This window comes from Populus euphratica, unplaced genomic scaffold, assembly GCF_000495115.2.
Source record: "Populus euphratica unplaced genomic scaffold, PopEup_1.0 scaffold89.1, whole genome shotgun sequence".
Taxonomy (NCBI): Eukaryota; Viridiplantae; Streptophyta; class Magnoliopsida; order Malpighiales; family Salicaceae; genus Populus; species Populus euphratica.
The window spans coordinates 31,655-58,637 of NW_011499970.1; the positions used below are offsets into that span (position 1 = coordinate 31,655).

The 26,983-nt window shown below is 30.6% G+C and overlaps 2 protein-coding genes across 2 annotated transcripts; one reads left to right on the forward strand and one right to left on the reverse strand.

Annotated features, from left to right (window-relative positions):
• Positions 1-4,303: 4,303 nt before the first annotated feature.
• Positions 4,304-5,243, reverse strand: LOC105139189 (uncharacterized). Its single transcript, XM_011045547.1, has one exon. It carries the CDS (start codon positions 5,133-5,135, stop codon positions 4,551-4,553), a length of 585 nt encoding a protein of 194 aa, XP_011043849.1. The 5' UTR covers positions 5,136-5,243; the 3' UTR covers positions 4,304-4,550.
• Positions 5,244-19,522: 14,279 nt separating this feature from the next.
• Positions 19,523-22,666, forward strand: LOC105139190 (uncharacterized). Its single transcript, XM_011045548.1, has 2 exons — positions 19,523-19,769; positions 21,750-22,666. Exons 1-2 carry the CDS (start codon positions 19,676-19,678, stop codon positions 22,418-22,420), a joined length of 765 nt encoding a protein of 254 aa, XP_011043850.1. The 5' UTR covers positions 19,523-19,675; the 3' UTR covers positions 22,421-22,666.
• Positions 22,667-26,983: the final 4,317 nt, after the last annotated feature.

Genomic DNA, 26,983 nt, shown 5'->3' on the forward strand with positions numbered 1-26,983 from the left:
ACTTATAAGCACAGTAAGGCCACCGGAGTAGCATTTATGAGATTTTCGAGATAGGAGAACCATACCAAATAAGAATTTATTGAGGCTTCTATTCGCTATGAATTCATAGACAAGAAGTAGTTCTGGTCCTTTACCACAACAGCCGAGTAGACGGATAAGATTGCGGTGATGAACATTGCTTATTTTTAAGTGTGACTTCACTTGCGAAATCTGCTTTTACCCTGTTGGATTGGCCCAGAGCTAGTTTCTTTACTGCAACAATCTTCCCATTCTTCAAAATACCCTGTTATGTTAGATTGACACAGCAGTACAGAAAGCATTACCTAGCAATAGAACAGCGAGGCAGAGAGTAGAATTGAAATTTCCCATAAGGAACAGTATCAGAATATGAGCATTCTCTCATATCAGATCTGATTTTAATTCCTTATTACTGTAATCTGTGGCGCCACTCAACTCAGCTGCGTCCAATATAGCACCGGCTACATTATTAGGAGTCAGGGTTTCACTCTACATTAGAATTACCTAAAAACTGAAAATTGTGGCCATGCTATTACGTTACCTCTAGGAGTTGCCTTCCGCTTCCTTGATAGTTTAAACCAAACAAGCAATCCAGCAATAAGCAAAACAAGAGCTTCAGTATCATATGTAGGCTTCAGTCGCCTGTCTGCGCGTTACGGGCTCAAATGCGGATGTTTCATAGATGATCTGGGGTTGACAGTATTTCAATTGCAAATGTCCATAGCTTTTTTCCTACATCACAGAAATCAAGATTTAATTGGCTAAGGACACCTAGAAATGCATCAAGATGACAAATGTTGGTTGAGAGGGAGTCTCAGTAGTTTTCGAGAAAGGCTTGAGGTTGATAGTCTGGTTATCAGCAAAGAAGGGTCTGTCCGAGAATGTCATAAAACACCCTGAATCAAATGCCCTGCCATCCGTATTCGGAGGACATCTCTGTATGTTGTCATAGGCCACTTCAATACAAGCTTGGTGTAATTCAAGGTTTGTAAATATATTCCACTAGTGGAGTATTTTTAGAATATCTGGAAAGCAACATCCATTCCATCCTCCATAGTGCACAGCATAGATTTGGCAGAAAGATGTCAACGACCCGGTTTCTAAGAGCAAAACAAAAGATCAGGTATCCACCATGAACAGCATTCAAATTTCCTCGCCGATGGAAATGAGCTTGTAACGTAATAACAAACTCGTGCCTTAAACATTCTCAAGATTTAACATACAGGCCTTCCAACCATGTTTATGATAGCTAGCAAAGTGCTCTCACATTGTGGAATTGCTCAACTTACTAGTCACTCCACAATATATCCCAATTAACACAAAATAATATAGAGAGATGCAATGATCATGATCGAAGCTATTCGAATGCTGCTTTTCCCCAGGCATTGCATTCCATAGGCTTTTGATGTCTAATGCCAGTTCTTTTGACATGTAAGAATGCTGCGTGGAAATCTTGTGGATGATCATGCATTTCAAACAACTTGAAAAGAAGCGAGATTTAAGTTCCTGTAATCTTTCATGGGTTGCTTGATTCAAATCAGAGTATGTTCAAATTTCTGCTTTCCTTGAGATCTGCCACTCACCATTTGGTAACTATGTAGAGTGGACATCTTTCAATTAACATGTGTTATTCACTTGGTAGGGGTTTTCTTTTTTTAAATTAGAACAGTAAATTAAAAGGTTTAATAGAAAAACCTAGGTGAAATGATTTTAATTTCACCTTGTTATGTTTTTAAAGTGTGATATTAATTAAATAGCAAGATAAAATAGTTGTGCTTTATTATATTATATTGATATTTAAAAATATTATATTTTTAAAGCGCAAGAATTATCATCCAATTAGCCAGTTAGATATAATTAAATAAATAATTGACCGTTTCATATAAAAATCATAATTTTATAAATAATTTTTTTTAAATATATTTTATAAATAAAAATATATACTTTTGTCCAACTTGTAAATTCAAAAACAAATTCCAATTAAAATTTTATAAATTTATTATTCACATAATAGTTTTTATTGATAATTCTAAAAAGTTAAGTGTAAATATGAAAATCTGCTTTAAATAAATCACATGAATAGCTTAGAAAATATATTTATAAATTAATAGGATAAGTTTAGGCCAAAATTCAGTTGTACTAGTTGAAAATAATAACTAAAAAAAACTATAATTTTTAATTTAACTACTAAAAAAGACCATAGTTTTTAATTTAATTGTTGAGCTCCCCTATAATTTTTATAAAAATTTATAAAATCACTATTTTAATCATCAAATATTAATAGTTATTTACCAAAATTTAATTTGACTGTTGAGTAACGCTGTAACTTACAAAAATTTATAAAATCACTACTGTAACAGTCGAATATTAATAGTTCTTTACGAATCAATCAATTAAACAGTCGAATATTAATAGTTCTTTACGAATCAATCAATTAATTACTCCTAAATTTATATAAATATCACATGAATCACAATATCAATTAAAATTTTATCAAAATTTCCAATTATAATATTAAAAAATATATTATTTTTCCGTCATTTGGTTATTTATTTGCAGGTGAGTGGGACATCCTTGTCATCAATATCTAATGTACGTATATGTCAATTACTATGTGGAGGAGACATCTTGCAATTAAAACAGGTGCATTTCACCAAGGATGCAGTAATATCTATGCCATTGACTATATAGGTAGAGTGGACACCTTTTATTTAAGCACATCCGTGTCCTTTACTTAAGCAGGCAGAGCCAGGTCAACGAACATCTCCATAAATTAATAATCTCAATTTCATAATATTTTGTTTGAAGTTCAAATAATATTTAATTAAATAATATCTCCAAGTCCCGATCTATATATATATATGCCATTTTTTTTATTTTTTAAACTGTTTTTTTCACAAATATATTAAAATATTTTTTTTATTTTTTTAAAAAACATCGAAACAATGAAAACATAAAAAAAAAAAAAACAATAATAAATTTCAGCAAGCCTTTGAGCTGCACTCTCGAAGAAGAGCATCTCGTTATCAACCTCCGTTTCAAACAAAGGAAGGACAAAAGGTTACAGGGGGCGAAAGAGGAGACACTGCAAAGTCTTAAAATATTCATTGAGTCCTAATACAAAAGAATAAATACAGAAGGTAGAAAAAATATTTACTCATTCATGCCCTGAAGCCACCATACAAGTGTGCTCAGCTATGAAATGGTTGAAAAGCTTTTCTTGATGAGCGAAGCACTCCACGAATAGTGTTCTTGACATAATGCATGCGTGTAAGAAGTTGCAATACACATCTGACCAGTAAAGGACGTCATGGCTAGATGGGGCTAAGTTTAGGCTACCCAGAGTTTTAACAAATTCCTTGCTGTACTGATAAGCAATAGCACTAGACTACAAAGATGGTGTGAAGATATAGACCAATCACATGCACGCAAATTATCTCAGAAAATAGATGACCATCTCTTAATCACAGAAATCATAATGTTTCCACTAAGCAAAAGCTTTAATCTCTTAATAAGACCATTCCAACTCCTCTGCTCACTTGCTCAACTTCGAAACTCATGAATCAAAGGATTTCAGTGACTATAGAAAATGAAGCTTTGATTTGAACTTGTGTCATTAATTAGGATGCCTTTCAGGAATTAGACTTCTACAGCAGTACTAATTCATATTCTCCCCTAGATCTCCAGCCCCCCTGACCAAATTAATGCATTCAGTGGAAAAATGATGCGACCTAATGCAAGTCAGCTAAGAAGATGACACACAACGGAATGAAACAAAAAACTTACCCACAAACATCTTCAAATCACAAAAAAAATTGAAGCAGTCTCTATCTCTCAGGAGTACTCTTGTATATACTTTTCAGTAAGTCCCTAATGAGAAGAGACCAGCTCCCATCAGCAACACCTAAAACAATTTCACATTTATGCTTTCAGATGGTGAAATTATATGATAGTGGACATTAAAATCTAGATGCTCAGCCATTCACTACTTGTAGCTTCAGAAGAAGTAGCTGTAGCAGTACAGGGACCTTTTAGTGATCAAAAGCTACATTGCAACTTCACCACTCAACAATGGTAAATGAAGAAGCTTGGGGTCTCAAGTTTTCTTGTATTCTATCCGTAAGTAATCCTATCAGCTCTATCTCCCTATTAACATGAAAGCAGCAAAACAATCAACTAGGACAAACACATTAGCTATAAAAACTATGCACAGAATCAATGTCAATCAAACACTAACATTCATCAAATTTTCTTCCAGAAACCTAAAACCAAGCCAAATCCTATCAAATCATCAACCGAAACACAAGCAATTAACGCACCAGAGTCAACTGATATTACATAACAATAAAAGTCAGAGCCTTTCGGCAATAAAACAACACACACCATAAAAGCATCATCATTTGTTCTTCAATAATAACAGCAATACCATAATAACATAAACATCGATAAAATGAAACCAGTTGATAATTTATCGAATTCACTGTCTTGATTATTATATACGCAAACCCAAATCAAGAAATTACCAATCGCCCTCATACCGAACCGCATTTAACTTGCTCCGCCTCAGGAATCTTGACATACCCAATTTTCTTCACATCCTCCTCCTCATCATCACTAAAATCTCCATCAAAATAATGACTATAGCGCGGCTGTGAAGGAGAAAAAAAAGACCAAACCAAGTACATCGTAGCTGCGGTAAGAGCACCACAACCGACACCAAAAAGCAAAGCAACCACCACGCTAAGAATATCCTTAGTGCGATCACGCAACGAACTCAAATCATAACCACCAAATCCAGGCCAAACTGACCCCACCTGGGCGGTTTCTTGAAAACCCTTCTTGTCATGAATTTCATGGGATTTCTCGTAATTATTGTTAGGGATGAAAGGGATGAATCTGCGGTTAAAGAAGTTCGAGTGGAAGGTGGAAGTTGAGGTTTCTTCGATTTCAGTTACGATAACGAAACCAGAAGATGGGTTGTTAGGGTTAGGATTATGGGGTTTGATGGACAAGGAATAAGAAGAGATGAAAAGGGTTTTGCAAGGTCTTGCTGAGCATGAGAAGGAGAGGGAGGAAAGGAGGATTAAGAGGGTGAGGATGAGCTTTGAGGGTGCCATCGAGGAGAAGGGAGCAGCCCTGAAGAGAGGATTGGCTGATTTTTTAACTCTTGCCGGGAAGGAAGGTGAAGGAAATGAGGAGAGAGGTGGTCTTCAAGGGAGGTCTTACTTATGTGAAGGAAGAAAAGAATAAATAAATGTCAAGAAGAAAAAAAGGTTTCGAAATTTATTATCCTATTATTTGTTTTTTATAATTGTATTAGATAATGAGTTTAGGATTATTATTTTTTTAATTTTGTGGGTTGCTGTATTTAAAAGAAATTTTCTTTTAAAAAGATGTATATTTAAGTAATATAAAATATTGTATTTATAAGAAAATGTATATCTATAAATAACATATATCTTTTTAAATTTGAATATGTAATTGAATTTAAGTATTACAAGTTATTTGGATTGTAATATAAAAGGATAAATTTTTCAAAAATATTCTAAATTTAGTATGAGTCATTTGTTTCTTTAACTCGATTCATGGCATATATTTATTCTTAATATATATAAATTAATTCAAGAATGCTATTTTATTATAGAATAAGAGAAATGAAAAATATGATTTTTTTAGTTATTATTTAGGTGAAGGTAACCAGTTTTTTTTATTAGAAATTTTATTTGCAAGATGCTACCGTACTTACATGAAATAAACAAATTCAACAACTAACTTTTGAGGTAAATATTACTTTCAATAATGAAATAAACAAATTCAACAATTAACTTTTGAGGTAAATATTACTTTCAATACCTTCAGAAACAACAACAGCATGGTTTAAGGGGAAAAAAAAATTTCCATAAGATAAGTTCAAAAGGTAAGTATATATAGATAAGAACGCCAAATATGTTCTTAACAATGTTAGTCATATTAAAAGAGATAAGTCCTAAACATATAAAACTCTCTCTTCATGTATTTATGTAAAGATCTTTACATGAAAATCTCTCTTACATTAAGTCTTAATTTTAATATTAGATTTTCTTTGAGGAAATGTTAATGTACGAAGAGTCTCAATTTTAATATTAGATTTTCTTTGAGGAAATCTTGTAGATCCATAATAAAGATCATTCACTCTACCAGCCTATGATGGAACCATAAAAACCTTTATTCCTATCTAAAGTTTTTCATGATCTCATTAGTATTATCATTTGTGGAAAGTTGAATAAAAAACTAATTCATTCACATTTTACTTCTTATAAAATTTCTTTTCATGATTAACAAAACTCCAAAAAATAGAATAATAATTGATATCCATACCATAAAAACTTCAATTCCTTTAGATCTCCAACAACTCTTCCATCAAGTACAAATGCTAAACAACACAATCCTAACTATACAATATCAGTTTCACACTTTCTCATCCCATTAATAGAAAATGCAGTAAATAGCTCTATTACATGCATCAAGTGCATAAAGACAAACAGGCCACCTACACTAATGCTTTTATGAGGTTAAGTGTAATATCTCATATTGGCGGGTGAAGAAGTGATAACTGCCCTTATTAAGAGTGTTGATTGCTTACTTGTCATATGTGTTTTGGGGCGTCAGGCTCAGAAGTGAGCTCGCGTCACCAGGAACAAAACCATGAGGGCGGTAAGGCTCAAGACGGACAATATATGACAGGTTGAGCAGGGACTGTTACATTTGGTATCAGAGCCGACCTCACTGGCTATCCGGTTATGCCAACGGAGTCGTCAAACTCCTTAAGGGGGGTGGATTGTAATATCCCACATCAATAGACTCCTTATGTTATGTTGTTGGATTGGTTAACCAATATCAATTAAACTATGGTTAGAAACACTAGATGACAGTCAAAAAAATTTTATGATATCTAAAAGAAACTTCAAATTACATGCTATGTTACTAAGAAAAAAAAGATTTATGATTGATTGGTTACTCTGATGTTAATTGGGAATAAGATGTCGACTAGTTCAAATCAACTTCAAGATATGTTTTTTTACTTAATGATAATGCAATTCTATAGAGGAGCAAGAAACTATGTTGTATAGCCTTATCAACAATGGATGTTAAATATGTAGCTTGTCTCGTAACAATACAAGATATTATTTAGTTTAAGAGTTTCTTGCATCACTTGAAAATTATCAAATCAGCGTCAGATCCAGCAACAATCTACTTTGATAACACTACTACAATAACTATGATTAAAGATTCAAAATACCATAGAAAGATCAAATATATCTAAATGAGATATCACTATATTAAAGATGTAATTACTGAATATGATGTAATCCTAAAACATATTTATACAAATTTTATGGTTGCAGATTCACTCATAAAACCAAAAACAAGGGATTTATTTATTAGACATGTGAGATTCATTAATCTATATAGAATGTAATTAGCAATATAACTAGTTTTAAGGATCATACGAAGGCTTATAGTGATTGAATAATAAATAAATATCGTTGGTATATTATGTTATTCATTATTTGTTTGATGAAATATATTGTGAGTATAGTATATTACAATTTGTTAAAGTATGTCGATAAATTAAAATTGATTTACTCACATGAGCAATCACCTCTAGTGCTTGTAAGGTGAGTAAAGATAATACTCTTTGAGTTTTAGAGCTAAATAAGCATTTTGGACGCAGTATGAGTAATTTTAACTCAAAGTAATTATTAAGAAATTGCTTTGGTTGGAACCAAGACGAGGTTCTTATATAAAAGAATCGACATGAATAAATCTCCATCATTCATGTGTCTATTATAATTAAATTTAAGTATGAAATTATTCATCTAACACCAATGACAGTGAGTAAATGAGAATTTCTTATTTGATGTCTTCTTGTTTTTTTTTCGCAAAAAAACTAAAACTCGTATGATGTATTTTCTTTAACAAAAAAAACAATGATATACATTTTTTGTCTTCGGATAAGAAAATAGTAAGTTTTACTATATCATGTATTTCATACTACATGTGCTAACAACCATTACAAAAATAAAGAATGGATATCTACTTCTTTATTATATGAGTCCTGGAGATCATGAATAAGATCTGAATATTTTATTATTTGTAAGGGATGCATTTGTTAGACATGTGAGATCCCTTAGTCTATGTAGAATATACTTGGCAATATAACTAGTTTTAAGAATTATGTGAAGGCTTTTATAGTGATTGAATAATGAATAAATATTATTAGTATATCATGTTCTTTATTATTTGTTTTATGAAATATATTGTGAGTATAATGTAGTATAATTTGTTAAAGTATGTTGATAGACTAAAATTGGCTCACTCATATGAACAATCATCTCTAGTACTTGTAAGGTGAGTAAATATGAGACTACTTGAATTTTAAAGCTAAATAAGTATCTTGGGTATAGTAAGAGTAATTTTAACTCAAAATAATTATTAATAAGTTGCTTTGATTGCTATTAAAATAAGGTTCTTGAATAAAGAAATCAACATAAAAAAATCTTTATCATTTATGTGTCTATTATGATTAAATTTCCACCAAACTTGTATTAGACTTAATCAAATCAACTTTAAAAATTCTTTTAATTGTTAACCAAACAATGTTATTTTAGTTTTTTATTTTTATTTTGTTTAAATATTATTATTTCATTGAAAAAAATAAATGTTGTTTTGGGATATATCTTACTTGCTCAAAAACCCATAAATTAATTAATCATCCTAAATTAATTTTAACTAAACAATTCTTGTACATATCTAATAACTATGATTTTAAACATGTGGTAGAAGTACAAAAGTCGGAAGATTTTATATTTCAATAAAGCATTTGCAAAAGATTTCTTTCCGCATACTATCTAAAACACCGAATAAAACAATTCATTAACTTGTAATAAAGCAGAAAAAGACAATACGAGACAAACCATGTTTCCATCCAATTAAGGTGTTTTTCCAACTAACACGTGTTAAAAATTATTTTTTTAGAAGATAATATTGATAGAAATTTTTTTGAAAAATAGTACAGAATGAAAAATGCAATTAGAATCTGAATATTTTTTATAAAAAAAATTGCAGTTGGAAACTATGGCACCCAGAAGCTGATTGTAAACGTGTTTGGAATTAATTAAAAAAATTATTTTTTTTATATATAATTATTTTTTAATATTTTAAATTTATTTTGATATATACTTTTAATAAAAAATATTTTAAAAAATAACTGTTATCATATTCTTAATTATCCTCCTAAGTAAACTATTATATTTAAAAGAAAATACTGTTATATTAAAAATTAATTATGGCTATTTTTTTTTAAAAAAAATAAACCTCTCACCTGTTCTCAGGTGACCATTGTGGTTTTTCAATTGTGATATTTTTCAATTCTGGTTTTTTACTTATATTATTTAAAAAATACTTGGTAATTTTTTTAAAAAATTATACTAATTTGAAAAAAATATATCACATACCTACTAGTTTAAGGTTTCGTTTCCATATTTTAAGATGAACTTATGAAGACAACCTTTTTTTGTTTGTTCTAGCAGTATTTCTTTTATCTTGCTTTTACATATCATGCCTGTTATGTTTCTGCATATGCTCAAATTCGCAATCAGAGAAGGTTTTCCTCTACCATGAGAGAGAGAACATGCTCCCTTGTTTTTCTTTGAAGGGGGAATGAGAGAGAGAGCATGCTCCCTTGTTTTTCTTTGAAGGGGGAGAGACGCGCAGAGGATGTACTTCAGAAACTGATCTAAACCAGAGGGAAGGGAAGAAGGAGCAAGTCAAATGGGATTATTTTCAGGGATTTTTAGGGTTTATTTTTTAGATTTTCTTTTATTTTTAATATCTCTTGCTTTTGTAATTTTTAATTTTAACATAGTAAGAGTTTTTTAGTTATTAATTAAAATATAATGATAATCTTGTAAATAATTTGATTTTTTTTTTCGTGTATGTACAGTGTTATCAAATTATAACATGTAAATGGTAATTTTAAGGGCCCAAACACAAGCCTTATAATGGCTTTTGAGCCCAAATCCACCAGCACAACTGTACTGCCTACACACTTGACACTACCACTTCTCCTCCCTCTCCCATCCATAATTACTTGAGAGAGTTACCATCTTTTTATTGGCTTTTTTTGCTCTAGGTTACGGAATGTGATGAAGTCTTGAAACTTCAAGTAGTTGAGGAATAGAATTCTTGAATTGGTTAATCAATAGATTATAGTATTTTTATATATTTTTTTAACTATGATGATTAATAGTTTATATTTGATATTTAGGATTATGGCTAATACCTATAAAAAAAATCTTTTTTTTATAGAGGTAAGTACTATTTAATGCTTAAATAAGTATATTTTTAAAGAGAAAAAATATAATAATATCCTCGAGAAAAATGCTCTAAATATATATATATATAATAGAAAATGAAGATTATGAATTTTTATTTTGAAGGTTTGATTGTGGATTTATAGTCCATGAAATTTATTTAAAAAAAAAAAAAAAGGATTGGAGTGTAACTTTATCTTTGCCCATGAAATTTATTTTTTTAAAAAGAAAAAGGATTGGAGTGTAACTTTATCTTTGTGATATTTTGAGTTGTATTATGAGTTGTATTTTATTCATTTTATCCAGCTAGAAAGTAGAGAAATGACTAGTGATAAAAGACTTTAATATATTTAATGATCTTGATGAAGTATAAACTTATTTAATTAAATTTATTTATTAAAAAATATTTTTTGGTGTTAAATCCAATAATCTCTTGAGTCAGTAATCGTTAAACACAATATTTCTAGGTTAGGTATACTATCAAACTTATCTATGGCTGGTTTTGGCCAGCGTCAAATCCAATGCTCGAGACTTGATACTCTATCAAGTTTAATTATTGCTGTGTCTTATTAACGTCAAACCCAACAAGCCTTTCACAGGGCTGTTTGTGTTCTGAAAAATTTACAGGATGAAATCTTGGTTGTATGGTACAAGCAGGCTTGTTTCTGAAATTGAAGCAAGTCCTGATGCGGCTGAAGCGTCAGTTGATGTGGTTAAAGTGAAAATTTATGTGTTCTATGAGCAATTCCAGCTCAAAGAAATCAAGAGTGGCAAGTAGCAGCAATAGGAGGATTTCATTGAGGAGGACACTATGTGATGGTGTTACATGCACATAATTAATTTGGTTTGCGAATAAACACAACTTCTCTTTGAGTCTGTAATCATGAGATCCAAGAAGTCCATTGTCATATGGAGAAGTTGCATATTGATGAAGAGTGATTGCTTTTAAAAGAGAAAAAAATATTTGTTGCTGACTTAGTCCTGCATATATATATATATGCTGCAAGTTGGATGCTAGTAATTAGAGGAATTTACGATCATCATATATCAAGCGTAGTAGGAGGGCAGAAGGCCTTACATGTTGCATCCCATTGGTTTGTTTCCATTTTAATGTTGATCAATTTCTCATTTAATTTCTATATATAGATACCTTTTGACTTGCCTTACCTGGCAGGCGAAGTCCATCATCCAGACGCAACAAGTGAAGCTCTTGAGAGACAATTAATGTGTGGTGGTATTCCTTTGAAGCTTTGCCATGTAGATCATGGGCCTGGCAGTTTCTTTTCTTCAAGACAGTGGAGCTCCCTGTCCTATCCTGAATTGCAGAATGAATGCTCTCTTCAGCAGCTGATAACGGGATGCCCAGCATAACTGAGATCTGTACAGGGATAATGCATCCTGTGGCTTAGAGATCTTCGACTTATATGCAAATCATTCTCTGAGAAAACGTTACACAGTATGACGAGTAAAATGAAATGCAATCGTTGCTTCTGCTTGTTGTGGTTGGAAAACAAAAAAACCTACCCTATCTCTCGGACCATGCACACACGGTCGAGGCTACCTTGCCAGCCAGAGACAAATCTAGGGTTCTTCCCTGTTGACAGTACGTAGGACTTCCCTTTTCTCTCTGGCTTGGAATTGCTGAAGTACACTCTGTGTTTCTCTCCTTTTCTGATCATAATTTATAGAGAAGCTTAAAGAGATAAATGATTTGGTGATAAAATAAAAAAGTTTCTAATTTGAAGAAACACATGAAATAATTTTTTTAAAAAATAGTGCTACTACTTGAGCAATATTTGTCATTAGTTCAACTTCTAAAATATGAAAATGATGCTAAAAAAATATATTGTAGTGTATGAAAATAAAATTTGGGTGATCTTTTGGAAGTTGGAACTGCCATTTTTCTTTAAATAATTCTATTACTAGATAGTTTGTTGTTCCCCGTCACCTTTAGGCCCTATCTTTTGAAAAAAAAAAAAACGTGGAAATCAATGTGTGTGTGATAAAATGTGGTAAACCCTATATCTAGAAGGTTTAGTTTATTTAAAAAAAAAAAGAATTTATTCTTCACATTATTATATATTGTAATCTTATAAAAGAATTTATAATATAGGATTATCTTTTTTCCATTTATTATGTTTTGGGTTTTAAAAAAAAAATTCACTACTAGAAAATTACCAAATACAAACAGAAATATCGATAGAAAAAATATCTTCACTGAATAACAATAGCATTTGTTAATGAAACATGACATCATTGTTGTCATCAGTATTCACTAATCGAAAATTTTTTGTCAATGAATACAAAGGGAATTATCAATAGAATTCAAATAAAAAAAATTGAGCAAGTACTCCTTCGTTAATTTCATCGATAAATCTAACATGTCAATATTGCTGATGAAATTATTGATAAAAAATTATTGTTACTACTATTTGTCCAAGAATCTATCTATAATATTTAAGTTATAGCTTGTCACACGAGCCCTTTCTCTCCTCCCTTGTTTCTTCTTTTTTTTTCTTTTTTTTTCTTCGTCGTGCCTTCTCCCTCTTTTATATTTCCCCTTCGTTGTCTTCTTTCCCTCTATTGTCCTCTCCCCCTCCCTCTCTTCCCCCTGCCTTCAATCATCCTCTATCCCTCGTGTTTGTACCCGACTCGATGATAAGTCTTTATCCTCTACACCAAGTAAATCTTCCCTCTCTCATCCTCTTACTCTTTCTTTTTTTTTATTACTAATATTTAGGTTGAACTAAGTTTCCTGTGATTTCTTTTTAGTGAGATCATTTTTTTAACTTATTGTTTGATTAACTATCATTTTGATTCTAATTTTTAATTTTTTTTATCAATTTATTCAATGGAGTTAAAGTTTTGAAGTACCTAGTGATTCACACACACTGGCACTGTTTTGGTTGCCTCTGAAAAGATCTCAACTATTCCAACAATTTCTAGTCATCCCCAACCACATTAAAGGTTGATTTGTGAACCCACATAATCTTTTGGAAGTTTTTACAACTTTTTTATAAATTATCAATTGTGTTGGATTGATAATTATTATGGTTTGGGTTAATTCTTTATTCATGGTAAAAATTAGATTTAGGTTTAGGTTAAACATAATAATTTGTTGTTTTAATTATGAAATTGATTAGATTATTATTGTTAATATGAGAGTATGAATTGAAAAGTAGTTAGTTTTATTTTTTAGAATTAATTAAAGCAATTTGAAAAGGGGGTTTGATGTATTAGTTGTAAAGCTAGTAAGATTATTGTTGTTAATACGAGATTGCGAAATTTATTTGTGAAATTTATAGTTTTAGGTTAAATGAAAGTGAATTTCAAAGTTCCTATTATTTTGATAGCTTAATTATAAAATATATTAGGATGTTAAGATGTTTTATAAATTGTTAATTGAATTTCATGGGTTCATGTTTGATTTTATTAATTTAAATATTTAGGTTACGCGGGGAAAGAAATTTGAAATGCTTTTTTTTTAATTATTATTTTGATATGAAATTTGCAACTTGTAATTATCCATATAAATCTCAAAATAAATAAATTAAATATTAGTCATAAATAAAATCAAATGATTTGTAGCATGAGTTATTGATGTGTGTTTACAGGTATTAAAATTTTAAGTGGTCTCTATACAGAGGAGGTCCGGTTGTTTTTTTTTTAAATAGAATGTATTGATAATGTTATTATTTCTTTATCAAATTTGTTTAGATTACGAAGAGAATGTCATTAAAAAGTAATATGGACAGGAGTGTTGCTGGTTTTTCTGACAGCACTTCTAATAAGCATAAGTTGTTAAGTTCTGACCATGACAAGGCATCTTAGGCAGAAGGATCCTCTCTTGGCACATGCCCGTTGATTGTGAGGGTGAATCGTAAAAGGGGTGTCCCTTCTGAGTAGGATATATATACTAGGAAGTATATTGCTCAATGGAAACCCCATCAAAGCATATAAGTTTGTTTTCCTGTTATGTACTATAAAAATAAACAACAATGAATAAAGTCTGAATGATTAATTTTAATGAAAGAATGAAAATTCAGGTTTACAAATATTGAGGTTACTTGAATGATAACATTAAAGATGAAATTATTGATGGAAGCTTTTTTGTTTCAATAAAATTAAGTGTTCAAAAATCCTGAATGGAAACCAATGATTGATGCTTGGTTTAGAAAGTTTAAGATTACTACCTACATACATAATTTTTTTAATATTTAATTCAGTTAGGTTCTTAGTTTTAATAAAGTAATTATTTAATGAAATTGACGTATAAGGAAAAGTTTTATCAGGAGGAGGCTGACAGCGGTATGTCTAGGAGAGTGTATGAGATCATAGCGCTATTAGATAAAATTGAATTCAAATGGTTGAAATTTTATTTTTCATAATCTTCACCAATGATTTTTTCTATGAATCAGATTGCATGATTTCTGACATAAGACCCAAAAAAAAGTCAAATAAATATGAAAAAAAGATAAAGGTCTTTCAGGTTGGGAAAATGTGGTCATGTAGAGGGACTTCAGACCTCCACACATCTCAAAAAGTATCTAGGATGCTTATATCCAGTACATGATGTCTCAACATTTCTTACAGTGGTCATAATGTGGTTTAGAGAACCAGACTGAGAAGATTCATGGTTTCATAACTACACATACCATCAGATCCGTTATATTTGCTTCACATGCAAAATAGGTGGTAAGATTTTACTTTATATGATAATTGTTTTTTAAAATTGTTGTATTATATGAAAAACTTTAACTAATAGTAGTTTTCTTTTATAGGTTATGATATTTGGATGCGATCCAAGATCAATTGTGCTTTTTATTGAAACTCACATGCAAAATGAGGACTGTTAGAAAGGGGTACAGCAACTCATGGATAACAAAGCCTAAAAGTTTGTGGTAAGTTGGATTTCACCATTTTTTAAGTTATTATCTTTTTTATATATTTATGACTTTTTTTTAGAAAACATATAACCCCCCATTACATGGAAAATATAAAAACAATCATTTGACCTAACCCAACTAAAACTCAATCCAGATTTCTAGATGGAGGTTGGATCTACCAATAGACCTAATGGAAACCATTTTCACAGTATCTCCAACGCTACAGTCGAGGATTTATATTGCGATATCGCGGTCACACAAATTAATTACCTTAGCTTAAATAAACAAGATAGGATAGAGCAAACAAGTGGTCGATCCTACAATAAAGGTTTAGTTCAAATTTTTATACTATACGATATGCAATTAAGGGGAATTGAGGTTATCTAGGCTATAGTAGAATTAAACAATTAATCTAAATTAAATAAATCTAAAAATTGTTAAAGGAACAAACATTGGTTTCAAGTGGACGTTCACCTACGAAAATTAGAACCAATCATTGAAATAATACATCAATTTATATTCTGAACATTTATCTTTTCTTAACATTGGTTAGTTAACAGATTCATCGTGTAACTAACTTTAACTATCAAATAACCATAGTGTTCGCACTAGTAATGTAATTTAATGGAAGCCTTATAAACTAGATAAGTTGATTAATCTAGAAAAAATATAATTGTTCACAACAGCCTTATGAACTAGATAAGTTGATTAATCTAGAAAAAATATAATTGTTCACAAATCATGTTTAATTTGATTGAATATTTTTTCTAAAATTAATAACCTGGATTAGCCATAACTATTAACCTCAGTTGCTTCACAAGTTTATATACCACAACTCTGATTTTGATAGCAAACTTAGTAATAGATTGTTTACAATAACAACTTAAAATCCGCTTTAGCAATTAAAATAAACAATTATAGAAAATAAGCATAGGAAAACAAGCATGTTCATCATATAAATTAAAAAAAAAAGATAAAATAAATCTCACAGTTCTTGAATTTAAAGGTTTTTGTATCCTTGCAACCAAGAAAAAGAGTTTAACCTTATATGTTTATTGAACAACTAATCAAAAAGAAAGAAGAATGCATGATTTCAGGTTTTTTTAAAGAAAGGGTGCATTTTTTCTCTCTTTTCTAACTGCCCCCCACTGCTCCTTTGTCCTTTTTTTTTAATTTGATACGAAAACCTAATCCCTTTTCTATAAAATAGTCTTTTCTAAGTAGATAATTTACATTTAAATATTTCAATAACTATTTTCTTAAAAAATGAGAAATAGTCTTGCATAAAATCTTCAAGCTTTAAATTTTAACTTAAAGGAGCTAAATTGCCGAAATAAAGACTTTGATGTCAACTTGGATGCTTTGAGAAGTACTTTGAACTTGTTTCTTCATAAAACCTATTTGCTAGTATAATTCATGTGTCATTTTAGAAAAATCATATATATCTTATATGAACTCTTTTTCTGCTAAAATTTGGTAGGATAATAGGTCTTCAATTCCAAAATCCAAGAAAATTGAGTTTGCATCTAATGAACTTCTATAACTCAAAATATTCAGGTTGGAATGGTTAAAGGTCAACATTTGCAGAATATGAGATTTTTCTTTGAAGGATACGATTTCCATGCTCTTTCTCTTTTTATTTTTCTTGTCATATATGTATAGAAAGGTATGGATGTTAGCTTTCTAATGCCACTAGAAATCACTTCATTTCAACATTTAGATCTCAAACTCTGCACAAAACATCGACTGGAAGTCAAATTTATCAATTATCTTTAATTTACTTCTTTTTTAATCTTTCATCTAAAAGTACCTTCAAAATATAAAATAAGGAATATCAATGTATTTTATATTAAAAAAAATATGATAAATATAGGTAAAACTATCCAATAATATTTTGTTGGTGATCTTTAATTTTCTGTAGTGGTTTCAATAATTTGTTGTAAGGTTTTCACACCACCTTGACTCCAAATGTAGAGATGCTTCATAATTTTAGCCATGTTCAATTTATGGGACATTGTTTCTTTTATTTAATTTTTTTTGGTAACCCGGAATATTCGAGTCAGCTTACGTGCACTACGATTAATTTTCGAACCCACTAAATATCCTGCAAGCCTAATAAACAAGTAAGACATCACAAGAATAACAGGTATATACATAAATAATTGAACCTAATGGAATATTCGAGTCAGTTTACGTGCACTACGATTAATTTTCAAACCCACTAAATACCCTGCAAGCTTAATAAATAAGTAAAACATCGCAAAAATGACAGGTATATACATAAATAATTGAACCTAAATGATGAAAAACAATTCCTTCTATAATCGCTGCGTCACAACCTTAAGTGCTTGTTAAGCACAAATGTTGTAGGCATATAATATAGTGGAATGAAAATGAAACTACATATATGTAAATATATGTAAATTAATAGTATAAAAATTTGAGTCTAGTTAGAATTAAAATTAAAATACAAATTAATTAACAATTAAAAAAAGAAATATTTATGATAAATTGAAATCTTCGGGCATGCACCCTGTTTATGTTTTACCATTTATCATAAATGTTTTAAAAATATATAGAGAAAAATGTTTGAAGTCGTTGTTGATGATCTTGGTGCTATAGATACTATTCTTGGACAACGTCCTTTATTTTATAGATTTGTGCGTGTTTTTATGTAGTTAAATACAAAATTATCCTAATTCCTCCATGACAAATAAGGTTTGGTTTGGTTTCCTACATGACAAATATCCATAACTAGATTTTGTTTCAACCTCCGACAAAGACAGGACAATTTAAAAGCTATACTTTGGGGTCTGCTCAACTGACAAATGAGTTTATTTTGCGTATGAACTAACATCTCATGTTCAAGCCTAAAACGAGAACAGGGAATAGGAAATTTATCATGACATATCCGTTTCTATGAAAAATTAGAAGAAAAGAATTCAAATGAATCATATCACAACATAGTTATGATATGAAAAACTTGGGATTTAGAGTCTAATGGATGAGTTTTTAATTAAATTGGATAACATCTTGACCTAATCAAATTAATTTAATTCAATAAGATATAATATATCTAGTAATTTTGTTCAAATTTAATATAAATTTAATTGGATCACAAAATTATTTTTAATATTAACATATTAATAAACAGAAAAATTATTTTAAAATATTTTAAAAGACAAATTAAAACATGATGTTGATCTTCATGTCGGCCTCCTACACTAATTCTTATGCCAAGCTTGTTTTTTATTTTTAATATATTTTTAAAAAATATTAGTAAAATAACACAATTAAAAAAATAATAAAATAGCACAATTTGTTTATATTGTAATCGGAAACATAATATTTATAGCTTGTAGCTATTTAGAATAAAAAAATCTATTAAAAAATATTAAATAGACAAGAGAGAGAGGAGAGAAAAAAAAACTATAAAGAAAAATCAAAATTTTAATTATAACATCATTAATATTATATAAAAATATTAACATGATAAATTTAACAATATTAAATAAAATCATCAACAATGACCAAGTCCATCATATTTGGACCACTCTCTATTTTTGGATAACAAGTGTTCCTTACTTGAGTTATTATTTGTAGCTTGTTTTTATGAAAAGGAATTCTTGTTTTATATTTTTTATTTGTTGTTCTTTTAATATTTTTTAAATGATATTATTATTATGTATATCAATAAATTATAAAAATTATGTTTTTTAATGAATGATATATATAAATTATATTATTTTACTAATTTTTTTAACTATATTTCTCCAATATTTTTAATTAATTGTACTAACTTTAAAAAGTATATACTCTCATGTCGGCCTCCTGCACATGCGCAATATATGAGGAGGAGGACAAGTTTGCTGGAACATTCAATCAAACGCTACAGGAATAACTGCAAATCAATCCTATCATACATAGTAAATAACAACTCAGTTCCTAACTTTAAGAGTTTGCTAATTTTTCCAAGTCTGCCGTTGTTCCACTTTCATCCTTGGATCGACTTCCGTTGTCAAATAAACTCCTGGAATCAGTTAAAAACCGTGAAATAAGTTGAATTTGTTAACAGAACTTCTTTAAATGACTTAAATCATAAACTTGGAGATATAGTATCATAGAATTTGTTAGAACAAAGAAAGCTTGGGGAGAACTAGCAAGAGTCTGAAAGGTCGAGGACTGATATGCTAATTAATATATGTGACTGAAGTGTAGTCTTACCAAAGCTAGAAAGGGAATTTTAAAACCTGACTCATTAATTACTCTTTAATGGTATAGGAACACGTAAAGCTACGGACGCAGAGCAAAAGCAAGTTAGCGTTCCTTCCCCACCCATCTCTCTCTTATTTCTTTCTTTCTTTCTCTGTAATCTCAAAGCAAAGGGGGAAACGAAGAGAAAAAGCAAAGGAAGAAATGGGACTTCTTTCGAACAAGATCGATAGAGAGGTGTTAAAGCCAGGGGATCATATCTACTCATGGAGAAACGCTTACTTATATGCCCATCACGGTCTGTCTCTCAATTTATCTTTGTTTTTTGCTTTTTCGTGTTGTGCTTGTGTAATTGGTGTTTTGGATGCCCATTGGGATCAATTTTGTAAGGAAAATGATGTCTTGGCTTGTTTTTTTGGTTTCCCATTTTGTTTTCGGTATTTTAGATCAGTGTGGATACCCTTTTGGATTCAGATTTGTGAAGCAATTGATTTTTTTGTGTGCTTTTAGGATGCCAGTTTGATTTCTCATTGGTTTTTTGACATTTTAAGAGCAGGATTAATAGTCTGTAAATGCAAAGGTGGGGGCTTTCTGATTGAGTGATGGGCATAAAATGGGTGGATTTAGGCCTTTACGTGCAATTGAGTTGGTAGGTAGTGATTGTAACGTTGAATTAACCAGACATTAAATTTTTTACTGTTTTTGTGACGCCTTCTGTGTTGGAGTGTCATACTGCTGGTTGTTACAGGAAACGATTATAATGTCTGTTAATTAATCATAGTTTATAATGTATGTTGATTGATCATAGTTCTTTTTGGAGTTTTATTGGAAGTGATACAGAAATCGGTGGGAGTAGTTAATATGTGGCATAGAAACTTTGAGTTTAAAACTTGGGATACAGTTATGGGCTTAGAAATGTGGAATGAAATGGGAAAAGTAGGGCTTTTGTTAAGTTATTTCTGCTTGGAACAATTGACAATTGGGCGTGCAGTGGCAGAAATGTTGTTCTTTTCTTCATACAATTTTCTTGTTCACCTTCTATGTTGTTTTTTCATCAGCCATCAACAGGTTGTTCTCCCAACTCTCTTTTATCTTGTTGTCTCCTTTCTTTCCTTATCCTGGTAATGGGGGTACCTCAGTCACTGAATTAGTGTGAAAGCCTTTGTGCATATAGTTCGATTGTCTTGTATATTGTGACCAATTTGCTTGCTCAAACCAACCATTATCTGGTTTTTGAGGTTGGTTCAGTTGTTTTTGGTATGATAATTAATGAGAAACTTTACGAGTTTGAAGAGGCTTTGTGTCTTTCGTTAGGGTTCAACCCTACTGGCCTGCTTTGCATGTATCTCGTGAAATTTGTTTTTACAAGAGTAACTTGTTTTTTACCCATTCCTTTGCTCTCTTATTCAATGTTCCTTTAGGACTGGATGCATCTTTGACATTTTCAACTACATTGTATGACTCTTGAATTTGATAGAATTTACTGCTTTTTTATTATTTGTGCCTTTTTCATGCCATTGAATGCTAGCAAACGTATGTTTTTTGTCCCACTGGAATTTGGATGTTACTGATATTACCAAAGAATACCCACGGCATATAGAATATAATCGTTATAATTTACAAGACTTGTGAGAGATAAAAATCTAAATTGGCATAGTATCAATAGAATTTAAGTGTTATGGAGTCGTGCTATCCATGTGCAATGATGTGCTTCTGCAGGTAACTTTTACATCTCAAAATAAATTTTAGTTCACGAGAAGATGATTTGATTCATGCATAAGTATCTTGTAACTGCTAAAGACACCTCTCTGCCTTTCATCAGATTGCCGTTGTGGTAAAACTCCTCAAGGCCTTTTTCGGGTTGTTTCATACATGTAATTTTTGTTAAAATGTCTAAAAGAGTTGTAATCTTTTCCATATATACTGATGAATGGTTCTTATTTATTTTCTGCTTTGTCATACTTTTTTCTCAACTTTTAAATTTTGGCTCTATGACTGTTTGTTTACATTGAGAGAGGAAGAGGGGGAGTCTTCTTCCATTAACTTCTGTAGGAGATCACGTGGAAGTCAAAGTTTAATTAATGCACTGTTTTCTTTCCAATGACCAAAATTGTCTTTATTAAGTATCTGAATTCTGTGCTATCTGATTCTGGTGTATACACTCACGATGTAGCATATGCTCGCGTGCATCTAGCTATTATTGTGCAATTCTGAGTTATGGATATGACATTAGCATTTTGAACTTGCTTTTCTAATCAGTTTCCTTATATGAAACTAGGCATATATGTTGGTGATGAAAAGGTGATCCATTTCACTCGGGCAGCAGGCCAAGAAATTGGCACAGGAACTGTGTTAGACCGGTTTGTTTTCAGCTCATCTCCATCTCATCCTTCAGATAATCCATGCCCAAAATGTGGTGATCAATCAAGGCTTGATGGTGTCATCTCGTCCTGCATTGACTGTTTCCTCTCAGGTGGTGATCTCTATCTTTTTGAGTATGATGTCTCAGCAGTTCTCTTCCTTGCTAAACCTCGAGGTGGTACCTGCACCCTTGCCAAGTCTGACCTACCAGAAGACGTCCTTCACCGTGCTTCCTTCCTCTTGCAGAATGGTTTTGGTGGATACCACATTTTCAAGAACAACTGTGAGGATTTCGCAATTTACTGTAAGACTGGTTTGCTCGTTATTACTAGTATTAGTGTTGGCCGAAGTGGGCAGGCTGCTTCCTTCTTAGCTGCTACTAGTGCTGTTGTTTCTTCACCACTTCGATTTTTGACAGCCAGCTTTAGCGGCCTGGCAGTTGTGGGATATGGGATGTATTGTGCCAGCCGGCTAGTTTCTGATATCGGAGTACGTCGTGATGTGTCCAAAATCGCTGTTGAGCAGCTTGTTGCCCGTTTTAGAAGAAATGAGGCAGAAGTTGTGGCTGACCTGGCCAAGGAAAATTAACCTTATTTACCAACAATAATTGTGAGTGTGTGGATTAAAAGAAATGTTGTATTGTGGGTAGTTGCAACTCCAGCTGCTAAAACTCCCATTTTCAGTGATCTCCCATCGGCCTATTCATTGATGCCCTCGGGAAATATTGTGTATTTCGAAAATGCTTGTTATTGGAGTGAAATTGCTGATTCATGTACAAATATTTTTATGTGTTACTATTGGGAGCTTAATTTGGTGTCTGCTCCTGCTATGCTATCCTCTGCAAGCTATATAAATGCTTCATGCATGAAAATATATACAAATTTACAAAAGAAATTGCACCATCCATCTTGTATGGATAGTCAATGTCTGAGGCCTGACTATTGGACAGGACAGGCTCCCCTATGTCTGCTTACAATGTTTAAGTGGCCTGACTATTGGACAGGACAGTCTCCCCTATGTCTGCTTACAATGTTTAAGTTAAATGACTTATCCTTGCGATTGGATTTAAAAGATGTAGTTGCATCTCAAATAGAAGTGATTAAAGTTATTAATCCCAGTCTCGGTCTCTGCTGTGGATTCAATTTGTTCATTGATTTAATTACAACAGCGTCATTTTGAATGAAAAATTTAAAAATCAAACTTGGTTTTAATCTAAAGATCAACTCCAGGTTATTTAAAAAAAAAAAAAACCCTGAGTTAGGCTAAATTTAATAATTAAGTTTTTTTAAAAAAAATATATGCTATGGATATGTGATGTTCTTGGCTAATGACTTCATTCTTCAGGTAACTTTTGCAACTCAGAATCAATTTTAACTAACAAAGGTTGTTTTTTGATTCATGCATAATATCATGTAACTAGCTAAAGTTAAGTCCCTGTCTTTCATCAGATTGTCCTTGTGGTACAACTCGAGGAATTTCTCAGGGTGCACATACATGTAGTTTTTTCAATTATAAGATAATTGAGGAAATTAATTGCAAATTAGGTCACCAAATTAAGGGAATAACAAACTAGAAAATTGTGATGGGGTTCTTCTTATTTGCATTTTTAAATACTTAGATTTCATTCTCCATGTTTCAATGATTCGTAAATAAATTATTCTTCATCCCATGTCTGTTATAATTTGGATTTGAAGCAAGATCTTTGGAAATATTTTGGAAACTAAACTTCTATGCATAATCATAAATATAAAGTAGTGCTCGATATATATAAAGTAGTGTTTGGTGATTGTTTTGGAATAGTAAAGATAGAAAAAAAAATATTTATATGAATTTATGTTTTAAAAATACAAAATTACTTTCAAAGATTTATTATATATTTTTATGAATATCTTCTCAACGAAATATATTTATATATATATATATGTACTTTATATGTCAATTCTCCCATGAAAATTCAGATGTAAAAGGCATGATAAGGAGAAGTTGAGAGAGAAAAATAAATTCCCTAAATTTTTTTTATTCAAATTATCTGTAAAAAAAGAAAAAAAAATCCAACAAAACAGTGACTGTATCTTGTAAAATAAAATATTAAAAAAAAAAACCCATTATATCTTGCAGTGAGAGGATAAAAACCAGCCGACCTGGACATACATTATGATCATTTGCTCTTGCCTTTTAGCAAATAATAATAATAATAATAATAATAATAATTTGGGCTATGACTTGAAAATGAAGGTTTAATACAAAGTTTTGAAGGATCGATACCCTTCCAAAAGGTCACCCAGCAGCGGCCATTAATAGACCGCCGCTTGCCATGGTGACCCACCGTGACTCATTCTTTGAACCTAACTGGTTCGCTTCCTGGTCATGCTCATGCCAGTCTTGTTAACGGGATCATGAAGAGGTGCCTAACTAAAGACCAGAGTTTAATATTAGACTCTTCACATAGGCGAGAAATTAATCAATTTGGGTTCATCTTAAAAAGAAAACCCCTTGAAAGATGAATGGTAGAGGTTGCGTATAAATAGAATATTTCAATTAATGATTTTATTTATGAGTTAATCTAAATTAATTGAAAACGTTATTATTTTTAAAAAATTAAAAACATTAAAACAATATTATTTTAAAAAATTAAAATTAATCTAGATTTTAACTTGATTATAGATATATCCATAAAGTTAACCAACTCTAAAAGGGTCAACTTTTACATGATAAAATTTGAAACTTAAACAATTTCTAAAGACAATTTTTTTTACTGCTATTCAAATCTTTACTTCATCATCGTTCTCTCAAAGTAGCATATGTCCAAAATGAAAGCTTGGTGTGGCTACAATGACTATTGTTTCTTCCTTCTTCTTTTTTTTTTTTCCTACCTTCCCCTTTATCTAGCTTATGAAATTCCTTCTCCATGAATTAAAAAAAGACTAGCTTTTTTGTTTGGAAACCAAAAAACAATGTTTCATGTGACGAACACGGCATGGAAGAATATCAAAAAGTCGCCACCTAATTGTTTGATTCATGGTCATTAGAAAGCTCGAATGGATTGGTCTTATCTGAAATTTCAAGATAAGGGATTGGTTGGGGTTAGGAAAGGTTTTGACACATGAAAGAATATCAAAAAGTTGTCACCTAATTATTTGATTCATGATCATTAGAAAGCTCGAATAAATTGGTCTTATATGAAATTTCAAGATAAGGATTGGTTGGGGTTAGGAAAGGTTTTGACACCCCTAACGCACCTTACATGAAATAAGCTACATTGCGTGGTCTGGATATGGTTTAAAGGTATTAATGGTTTTCTAACCAGTAGTTTGTCTATAACTCAGAACAAAGATTTATGCACATGAATAAAAAAATTTATTTCAAATTTATTATAGACTCGATGCCCAAGTACATTTTTATAGGAAGAATTCATGTATCCAAGGGTGCGAAAGTGTTTTCTGTAACTCATATGTTATGGTGAAAATAATCCAAATTAAAATTGATGAATATCCAAAATAATTCTGAAAAACATTTCTAGTCAACTCTCAGTACTTAAGTATCAATCTACTTGTAGGTCCAGTATTTATACCAGAATATTGATTATTAATTTTTAAGAATTTATATTTTTAGAATTATTGAAATATTGGTCAAATCCTTAAGGAATTTTACAATCTTTCTGTAAATTCCAAAAATACAACAAAAGTTTTCTAAAACAATGCTAAAAATAAACAATTTCTCTATTTTTTAAAATGCAATTTTTATAAGGATTGGGTCATATGCAACAAGCAAAAAAATCATTGTTTTACCTTACCAGATTGACCTAAAATTTTTTGTTTGACCATAAATTGAACCAAAATCCACTAGTTAAACCTAAAAAACAAAATAAAACCTAAACGAGAATCCAAATCGAATCAAACTAAAAAAACTCAAAAACTCTTTATCAAAATGGATCAAAACCTAGAAAAATAAAAGGCATGAAGAACATTCAACATATCAAGGAGTCGTCACCTATGTGTTTAGTTCAAGGTCATTATTTGATCCAGATGGACTGGTCTTATCTAAAAATCCATAGTAAGGGACTAGTTGTGGTTAGATAATGTATTAGCACCCCCAACGTATCTTACATAAGATAAACTACATTGCGTAGTATGAAAGTGGTTTTAAAGTGTTGGTGGGTTTCTAACCGATGTTTTGTCTAGGACGCAGAACAAAAATTTACACTCACGAATAAATATATCACTTCAAATTTATTATAGACATATATGACCAAGTAAATTCTTATAGGAATAATCCATATATGAGCTTTAATAGGATTCACTTATCCTAAAAGCTGAAAATATTTTCCATAACTCATATTCTATTGTGAAAAACATTTTCAATTAAAGTTTGTAAATATCTAAAATAATTCTGAAATTTTTCTATTCAACTTCTGGTACTTAAATATCAACCTATTTGTAGGTCCAATATTTATATTAAAATATTGACCATTAATTTTTAGGAAATTTAAGTTTTTAAGATTATTGAAATATTGGTCAAATTCTTAAAGAATTTTACAAATTTATTGTAAATTTAAATAAACCAACAAAAAAAATTTTAAACAATGCTAAAAACTTTTTTCTTCCTCTCCTTTTTAAAAGGCAAGTTTTGTAAGGATAGGGTTGTATGCAACAAGCGGGAAAAAAATCATTTTTTTACATGACTGAGTTGACCTGAAACTTTTGGTTCGATCATAAACTGAACTAAAATCTATTGGTTTGACTTAAAAAATAAAACAAAACCTAAACCAGAATCCAAAACAAATCAAACTAAAAAAAACATAAAATATTAAAAACTCTTTATCAAAATCCAGAAAAATAAAGAATATTAAAAAACATTCAACATGAAACTACCAACATGGATTTCAAAATAGACCAAATATGGACAAACAAAGTACAAAAACATGTTGAAAATCATACAGCGAACAATAATCTAGTATTTATACATTTTGATTATCATTCAAAAACCATGATTTTGTAAAAATGAGTTTCGGTTCAAAACTAAAACCCTATAATTAGAACCTATTAAAAACATATTAGTGATGAAAATAAACGCTAAATTATTAAGTAATCAAGTTACCTAAAAGATTTTGTGCAAAGAATTAAACCAAGAATGGTCCAAATTAGAGGGCTA